General features: G+C 41.0%; 1 protein-coding gene across 1 annotated transcript; it reads right to left on the bottom strand.

The window, feature by feature from the left end:
- Positions 1 to 5,811: 5,811 nt before the first annotated feature.
- rplp1 (ribosomal protein lateral stalk subunit P1) lies at positions 5,812 to 8,606 on the bottom strand. Its single transcript, XM_069697975.1, has 4 exons — positions 8,396 to 8,606; positions 7,183 to 7,257; positions 6,238 to 6,352; positions 5,812 to 5,936 (listed from the first exon to the last, which is right to left on the bottom strand). The coding sequence occupies exons 1-4, from the start codon at positions 8,465 to 8,467 to the stop codon at positions 5,854 to 5,856; spliced, it is 345 nt and encodes a 114-aa protein (XP_069554076.1). The 5' UTR covers positions 8,468 to 8,606; the 3' UTR covers positions 5,812 to 5,853.
- Positions 8,607 to 9,641: the final 1,035 nt, after the last annotated feature.

The raw sequence follows: 9,641 nt of genomic DNA, 5'->3' as shown, positions 1-9,641 counted from the left end.
AATGAAATATTCCAGTTGGAAATCTTTATTCATTACAAAACAAAATAACATAAGAACGATCAATGGAAATCAAAATCATTATCCCATGGAGGTCTAGATTCAGAATCATACTCAAAATATGAGTTTCTGACAGTTTGAGCAGAAACATGCACATTAGTGGCCTGCTGGAGGTCATTTTGTAGGGCTCTGGCAGTGCTCCTCCTGTTCCTCCTTGCACAAAGGAGCAGATAGCGGCCCTGCTGCAGGGTTGTTGTCCTCCTACGGCCCCCTCCACGTCTCCTGGTGTCTCCTCCGTGCTCTTGACACTGTGCTGACAGACACAGCAAACCTTCTTGCCACAGCGTGCATTGATGTGCCACCCTGGGTGAGCTGCACTACCTGAGCAGCTTCTGTGGGTTGTAGACACCGCCTCATGCTATCTCTAGTGGTGAGGGCACTGGCAAAATGCAAAAGTGACCAAAAATCAGCCAGAAAGGATGAGGACAGAGAAATGGTCTGTGGTCACCACCTGCAGAACCGTTCCTTTATAGGGGTTGTCTTGCTAATTGCCTCATTTCCACCTGTTGTCTGTTCCATTTTCACAACAGCAGGTGAAATTGATTCACAATCAGTGTTGCTTCCTAACTGGACAGGTTGATTTCCCAGAAGTGTGATTGACTTGGAGTTACATTGTGTTGTTTAAGTGTTCCCTTTTTTTTTTTTTGAGCAGTGTACTTGACTAACAAGCGAGTAACTACAAAATGTGTACATTTTTGCAAAGTTACTGGCAATTAGTGATGGTGAGATGAAGCCTCATGAGGCATTGAACCACTTCAGCCAATTGGTTCGAGAAAGGGTTCATTACTCGAAGCTTCATGTGCACACGAAACCACCTACTGGCCAAGTGTATAATCACAGGCAGCTGTATCTGAACCACATGTGATGCATTGAATTTTTGTGTCTGTTATGGCTGTTGGGAATGACTATGAATTACAAAAATGTATGGCCAAATAATTTCTGTACATAAATTATCACATATGTGCATAATCAAATATTTTTTGAATGTATTCTGTGTGTGTAAATTTTCCCAAAGTGGTAGTATCATATGATATGGCAGGTTGTGTAATAATGTTTTTCTGTCACTTTAGGAAAATGGCATGGGCTTAAGCAGGCAGAGGACAGTGGAAGTGCTTGTGGAACTAGGAAGAGGGGACTGAATATGCTTGTGTAACTTGGACAATGATGTACAGGACAGGGGACATTTTATTCATTTTTATTCAGAAATAACAGTTTCTCAACAGTTTTTGGTTTTGTGGATGTCCACATGTCAGAAGTAAGGCTAACAGCAGCCACCTTTTCCACTTTAGCCTTAGCCTTCTCCTTAGCTGACTCATACTTGGCCTCCACCATGGCCTTCAGAGCCTAAAGGAAAAAATACATAGTGCTGAACTGTGAGACACAATAAAGTACTCATTTGTTTCATGCATGCATGCACCCATACATACCTGCCTTGTAGGGAGGACATAATTAGGATCCAGTTTGGACACAAATGCCCTGAATCCAACATCATCCACAATACTGAAGGGCTGTGTGTCCTTCACTATCATGGAGACGAGGGCTTCACCCACCTCTTGTTTCCTGGTGGCTGGTTAAAAGAGAATAAACACAGTGTCTGTTACCTGTCTTTATTTGCACAATAAACAAAAGTGAACAGGGAAAAATTGTGATGGTGCATTTGTAATATTGTAATGACTTACCTTGGCTGGGTGAAGCTCCAGTTTCCTCCTTATTCTCATGCAAGGCACGGTAACGCCTCAGCATGGATGAGGTGTTGTTATTGTACCCCAACTCCTTGGAGCACAATAAACACCTCACCTTTGAATTAAATAAGAAACTGTGAAAAATACAGTTCTTGATAAGCAAACCTAATGTGTCTGAAATAGAGTTAGATTTAGCTTACCTTATTAGGAGTTATTAAATCAAAGTATTCCCACACAAGGGAAATCCTCCTCTTCCTGGCTGGCTCCATCTTATCACCTCCTTCTCTCCTCACTCTCCTAAATCTCCAAACTATCTCTCTCTCTCTCTCTAAACTCTCCAAACTATCCAAACTCTCAACTGACCCCAACTCTCCACCAACAACCCACATTTTGAACAGAGCCTGAGGGGTTTATATTGCTGTCAAACCTCCCGGCAAAATCTGAACCACTTCCCGAAGCAGTCACGTCCGGGCAGCGAGGCTTCGGACGTCATCATTTTTGGCTCCTCCCCTAAATGAAGCGAGCCTCGACACACGCTTCGAAGCGTCGGCACACCTCGTAACATCACTAGTGTTAAGTTATCTTTATTATCCTAAAAGCAAAATGTTACATAACCTCAAACCAAGTCTGCATTCAGGTCAACTTCATGCTGAGTGATAACAGAACTATTAACAGGGCTGGCTATTGTTCAGTGTGTGAATGCGTGGGCTCTTTGGTCCCTGTTTTAGGACCATGTGGCAAAGTCTCCAGAAGGTGGTCTGCTTTTGGGGAGTCTGGCCTTTTCCTCTTTTTTCTCATCCACCCATTTCTTCCTGCTATCCAGCTCCCTCTGGAAGAATTCTGTATGAGCATTCCAGACAGGTGTTTCTCTGCTTTTTCTGTTCTTTGTTTTGCTGCTGGTTACACACAGACACGGAGAAACAACTAGAGGAGTCATCAGATATACAAAACAGACTTTGCCATCATCAGTCTGACATTCGGTAAGTAGAATACTGTACTTGCAGCTTAGAGGGGGAGATGCTCATCATCGCGCTAGCCTTTTATATCCTCATCCACCACTGTTGCAAAGACAAAAGTGAGTGTTAAATAAAATAATTAGTCGCCCTTTTCATTTTTACAATGAATTAAAAACATTTGTCATATATCATGTATGCCAGGATCCCTGTCTGACCCTGTGTTTTGTAACCCATATGAATTACCATGTCATACAATAACTGGTTGATCAATTAATTATCTTTAAACTTGTCTTTTCGTAACTTTTATAAATCCTTTTATCACATTACATTTTAACATGAACTGAAATATTACCTACTTAACATGTATTTAACAAGCAAAATGGACTCAACTACAGTGTAACTGCACTGCAAATCATTACAGTGGGTTAATCACACTAAAATCGACAGGTTTTAATGTCAGCAGAATGAATTCAATGCATCTTTAAGGCCTCATCGGAACTCAACCTGCTCCACTGACCAGCCTCGTTGCAGGCTGGCAGCTAACTACTACTAATAATCCTTTTTGAGCAAATTCAAATGATACAATTGGTGTATTGCACCAAAGTACATTGGAAAGTTAGACAATATTCTCATAACCCCGATTGTGTTTTTTTATTTTTATTTTTTATGAATAGTATCTGAACTTTTAACAGTGTGTATGATGTTTGCTCTCTGGCCTCACAGCAGCTACCAAACCAGCGGTACATGTGTTTCAACTCACTGGAGTTTCAAACACTTCTAACTTGGCAGAATCAATAACCGTGGGGAAACTTTATAGCGTTAACGTAAGCGAAAAAGCAGTGTCAAGTAAACCCGGATGAAATATCATTATTTCTTTTTTTTCCTTTTAAATTTTTTCCATTCATCAAACACGATGGTGCTAAACCACTACGGGTGTAATATACTTTTGACCGCTAGTGGGCGCTGCGTTGTAGTTTTAGAGCTGCTGACGTCACACGCTCCCACGTTTGATTCACTGCCTGCCTGGGAACAAGAGGAAAACACCGGCCGGTAAGATCTCCACATTTATGACCCCGTGTTTGACGACTGAAAACATTTTAAAGGAAAAATAAATAAATAAATAATGATATTTCATCTGGGCGGTTATTGATTCTATTGTGTACAACCTCTTGGTAAGTTGTAGTTGCAGCTGCTGCTTCTACTGAACACAAATAGCCATATGCACTTAATTTTGCCTGGCATCAGTACACGCCATGAAGAACTGTTTAGTCCCCGCCAGACTCTCGACATCACCTGTTTGACATCTTCTGGACAATGTGTCTGAGTCATGAGTCCCAGCACGCTGCTGTCACTACATAGAGAGTAATCAGGCATCATAAAACCACCTGTTATACTTACCTCCCTTCCTGGCAATGTTCCCAAAACCACTCCCTCCATCTCTCCCTCCGACAGCTGCCGATTCTACTATGTGGATGTATTGTAGTCCTTAAATTGTGTTTATATTCATTTATGCTAAAACATACATTGTTAAGTTTGCGTGCGTGGAGGACATAGGAGCGGACACAGAGGCAAGGTTGACATGTGATGATGCAATATTAAAGGTGTATGTGTGTGTGTATATATATATATATATTATATATATAGATCATAAGTATTTAGTAGTACCACCAAAAGAAACAAAACAGTGCAGCGTTATTACTCACATTAAATTATCTTTTGTCTACTGGATCAAAAATTCAATGAGCCACCTCCACCAACCAAAAAAGACTGTTTACCTGCTAAAGTGGCAAAAATCTCTGGAGAACTTCTCCACCGGGTGTTTCCAACATTTTTAATCACACAAATATGTCAACTTGTGCTTCGTTTTCCACCTTCAATCAAATACTGAACATAAAAAGATGTTTTTTTTTTCCTTCTAACTTGTCGCCTGATGTTTTGTGACTGAAAGTCAAACGGACCCGATGTTATATATATATATCTGTATATATCTCTCTCTCTCTATATATAATCTATATATATCTGTATCTATATATATATCCATATATATGGTGATGATGGGTGATGGCTGGTGGAGCGTTTCCGTGCTCCGACTCTGGAGCAACAGCAGGAGGCTGAGCGGAGCCAGGCAGGCTGCAGAGCAGCAGGTTAATCTACTGGTGGTCTCCGTGGACTGATGCAGGACTTCAGGTGTGTCCACTGTGTGGACTGATGTAGGACTTCAGGTGTGTCCACTCTGTCGTCTCCGTGGATCGATCGAGAATCAACAGGAAGATCTCTGTAAATTGACGCTGGATTCAAGTGAGCATCTCGGTGAAAAGACGGGTCGGACTGACGGCTGGCACACCGGCAGGTTACCACACCAAAAACAGACCGCCTTCTGTCGATTTTGCCACATGGTCCTAAAACAGGGACCAAACAGCCCTACACATTCACCCACTGAACAATAGCCAGCCCTGTTAATAGTTCTGTTATCTCAAAAAAAAAATAATGCTGCAATTTCATTGGTTGTGCGCGACTGCCCCCACGTGTGAGGCGATGATAACTACACTACGGAAAACAAAATCCATTTCAACAGGCTACAAACAGCATTTTCTCCTGCATTTACATTTTTGCCTAAAACTCTCTCAAAATATGTGCTTACCTCTCATAACAGATTTTTTTTTTTTGGCCAAAATAACAGAAGGGATCATAACTTGTAACATGTACACAGCAATGATAACATGCTGACCAAATTATGATACACCAAACACTGCATTGTGGAGGTGTAGTTGTCCATCTTACAAACGTATTGCAAGTGAACCACACCTGAGAAGCAGTCATACGCTTATTCATTTCATTTTACCGTTCATTTTCAACGCTCTAGCACCGATGCCAATCTTACCACATTAACATTGTTCATTGGTTTCCATGTTTGATCCGAAATTCTGGCTATACTCCTCTATGGCCCACTACGGGTTACTCCATATCAACGTCGGTGAAGTTCGACCGTTACAAAAAGCTGCAATGTAAAGTTATCTCAGCCCCTTAAAATTGTATATCAAGTGTAGTGTTTGTGAGATGTTGGTAATGTAACCACTAAGATGTATACAGAGGCAGAAATTTATCAGGCAAACAAGCCGTTTTTGTACTTTTATTGTTTTCTTAAAAAAACAACTGTTTTAATCAAAGAGACCGAAACCCATGTCGTCGTCCGACTCCTCAGACTCCTCCTTCTTCTCCTCTTTCTTCTCCTCCTCCTTGGCTGTAGAGGTAAATAAGATATAGTTAGAATTAAATATGTACAGTACACACGGTAGCCTATGCAGTAAAGCCATTTACTCTTAAAAAAAAATGCTAATGCTTAAAACTTAAAATCTGTAGATTGTTTAAAGACCTTAAGCAGATAAGTACTAAAGTACGAGAGCTTTTTTTATTTATAGGTAGGAGAACTGCGTCTGAGACTAGTCATATTATTTATATTACCGTTATGTCGAAGCCATTTTAGTGTTGCTGAATGTTACGCCTTTCTAAACTTTCAATTTAAAACGGTGTTTGCCAGATACCTGGGGCGTCACCAGTAGTGGCAGCAGCTCCAGCAGCGGGGGCTCCAGCAGCGGGAGCTCCGCCTCCGGCTCCAACGTTGCAGATCAGACTGCCGATGTCGATGCTGGACAGAGCCTTAAAAAGTGACAACATTCACAGGTCAGTGGTGAGGATCGCACAGACCAAACTACATATAGCACAACACCAACACTAATGTTTTTAATGTAGATATCGGTTATCTTACTTTGAGGAAATTGTGGTCGTAAAGTCCACAAAGGGTTGAACAAATGGATCTCAATTATGACTCGACGTATGATTTACACTGTTGTTTGCAGGCAATTTTAATCGCGTATATATATTTTTTTCTCTCCCTGTAATGGCCAATTGAGCGTAAAACCGGGCAGTTCAATCAGAAATTATGACTGGGATCCCAAATACAGGAGCTGGTCCTCAGAATCGCTTTCTTGGCCATGTATGTTGACACATACGAGGAATTTGACTCCGGTTTTAGGTTCGCTCTCAGCAAAACAAAACAGACAGACATAAATAGACATATTTACAGGATAGAAATGAACGCATATATACACCTAAAACAATGGTGCAATTGCACATAGTGCAAATTGCGCTGATGCGGCTGGGTGTCGTGCAAAAAAGGCCCATTGATGTAAAACATTTGAACTGTTCAGCAGAGTCCTCCATGTTCAACAGAAATCTAGTTGTATTTGATGGCAACAGGAAGACAGCGTCTCTGCCAATGAACTGCACCAGGGTTTCTGATATTCTGATCAAACAGTGCCGATAAAAGACACAGCTACGTGGAAAGCAGCTCAGAATGATCTCAAAAGCTTCCTGGTTTCAACACATGCTGCACCTCTCATTGGGTTTCAGTACAAAAGATAAAACCGCTCCTGATCATTATGGCACACAAGCTGAAAAGCATCGACAACAGTGTGTTGTCCTCTTACCTTGGCAAACAGACTGGGCCAGAAGGGCTCCACAGTGACTCCAGCAGCCTTGATCAGGGCATTCAGCTTGTCCTCCTACAGACACAAGACAGGTTGTTACTACATTTATCCTTCCAACAGTAGAACAACACAGAAACGGTCGTCTTTATCTACCAAGTAATTATATCATTGGTACACTTGAGTATTGCAATATTTTGTTTTCTTGTGTGTATTGATTCTGAAGAACATTGTCAGTTTTTGGGTGAATGTCCCGCCACTGACTGACCAATCAAAGTTACTGTTAGTAAACTGAAATCTACAACTTCCTGTATTTGTTTCAAATTAAAAGCCCCATAACTTTTCACATCTAGTAAGGCCACAAACTAGGTTTTGACCTCATCTTGTGGGATTTTTTTTTTCCCCATGCAAATATTCGCATTAGACAGTGGATCATTGTGTGTTGTGTTTAAACCCCAGACTGCTCCATCAAAACATTCTCTTGTTGCGCTTTCTCAAATAGTTTTAAACTCTTTGGATAAGACTACACAACCTCAACAAAAACACATTTGACACTTCCCCTGGACACCTAATTGACTATTAAATAATCATCAAATGAGAAATTGATTGCAAAGCAAGAACAATGATTTACTGTAACCTTTCTCGTTATGATGGATCGTTTATTAAAAACGATGCCGCGTCCACGTGTCAGGACAACCAACTAATATATTACAATGACTTGACACACAGCAAACAAAGTTAGCGAACCGTGGTTACACGTGCAGGTGACGTCACCCTCCGAAAATACAGGAAACGATGTCCTGCTGTGGAGTCACATTAGCTTAGCGTCAGCTTGTCAGCGAGAGAATAACACATCTAAACAGTGGAGCCGGTGTTTGAGACTTGTGGCGAATAGCAACGAATTGTACCCATTGAAAAGTACCGTTTCAACCAGCGCTTGCGGACCTGAGCTGCCCTGATGGGGGGGGGGAAGAAAAAAACCGTGGCCTTAGCGTTAGAAACCAGCATGGCGCCATATCAGCCGGTACTTTGCGCGCCCACACGTCAACATTCACATTTCAACAGACGTATTCACATCGCAGTAAAACAATGAAGTAGTTACTGTGGTCGTTTTCTAAATTTAGGTGGACACCACCAGCACAGCGTTGCAGAAGGTCCCATGAGGAGCTGCTGTCCCGAGCTGTCGGGGGGAGGGGGAATAAACCGGGACACTTACGGTGACGGTGACTTCATCGTCGTGGAGGATCAGAGCAGAGTAAATGCAGGCGAGCTCAGACACGGAGGCCATTGTAGATGTTAGATTTTATACTTGTGGTGTCGGATGCCTAAATTTGACGGTGCTAGTCGCCGGATTGTGGGCCTTAGCTTCGAGTGAAGAACCAAGCACTTTAGGCACGTTGACTCCCAACAGCGGAAAAGGGAAGGAGGAGGGCGGGAGCTCGGACTATATACTGTGCGTCAGGGATGCGTGTCTCTGACGTCATCACGCACGAAACGTGTGGTAGTTTTTCGGGTCAGATCAGGACTGACAACTCCTGCTTTCTTTTTTCTTTTCTTCAAATATGAATGTCATGAGTTGAAATACAAGTTCTGTAGTATTTATTATAGTATTTACTGAGGTAAAGCTATAAATACAGCAATGAAAAATACTCCATTAAATGTAAAAGTCCCGCATAAAAAAAAAAATCCTAAAAAAAGTATGCAAGTGCCATTAGCAAAATGTCATTAAAGTAATGGTGTAAAGGTACTGCTTTGGTCCCTGTGGCTTATATGTCATGTATGGCCTGACTATTGTTAGTATTGAAGCAACAGTGTGTAAGTAGGACGCTACTGTTGTTGCTGCTGATAAATCTAAGGGGTTGTGAGATGATAACTGGGAGAGGAAAGTTCTGATACACACGTTTTCAGCTTTTGGATTTTGTTGTTGTTGTTGTCTAATCTTTGATTTTTGGTAAGCTAATGAATCATTTGAAAATTGTATTGAAAGGAAACCATGTGAGAAGTTTAGAAGGAAAAATCTATTTGGTGGAACTGTTAACAACTCAGACATCTCAAATATGACCTCAACTCCTCAGATTTTTGTAATACATAAGAAGGCCAAAAGGTTGGAACCAATGATTTAATCTTTTACAATGTGTTATATTTTAAAAAGCTTGTTGTATTATCTAGTGTACAACATTTTCATCTAAAAAGTAATTGATGATGTCTAATAAATGTAGTGGAGCAGAAAGTACAATTTTCCCCTCTGAAATGTCGTTAAAGAAGTTAAAGAAGAAAAGTAGCATCAAATGGAAATTCTCCAGTAAATCACAAGTATCTTAAATTTGTACAGTTTCAATGAAAACCTTCTATGTAAACCTTGTATTTTGTGGTAACATTCTTAACTTTTAAATCTAATAAAACACAAAACCTCATTGTGATTAACCAGCATTGAGAAATATGAGAACAAATAGTACATGTGC

This window comes from Brachyistius frenatus, unplaced genomic scaffold (genome assembly GCF_029030835.1).
Source record: "Brachyistius frenatus isolate BFR_SWC_R1_liver_20210118 unplaced genomic scaffold, ASM2903083v1 Contig_2, whole genome shotgun sequence".
NCBI lineage: Eukaryota > Metazoa > Chordata > Actinopteri > Embiotocidae > Brachyistius > Brachyistius frenatus.
Note: the sequence above shows the minus strand (reverse complement) of the source record. Positions and strands in the feature narration are given on the sequence as shown.

Bases quoted from the DNA above. Each gene is read 5' to 3' on its own strand.
- rplp1 (XM_069697975.1), bottom strand. From the start codon at position 8,467: ATGGCCTCCGTGTCTGAGCTCGCCTGCATTTACTCTGCTCTGATCCTC. The intron at 7,258-8,395 runs GTAAGTGTCCCG...TTGTGTCTGTAG, and splicing joins ACGATGAAGTCACCGTCACC to GAGGACAAGCTGAATGCCCT. The intron at 6,353-7,182 runs GTAAGAGGACAA...TCACTTTTTAAG, and splicing joins GGCCCAGTCTGTTTGCCAAG to GCTCTGTCCAGCATCGACAT.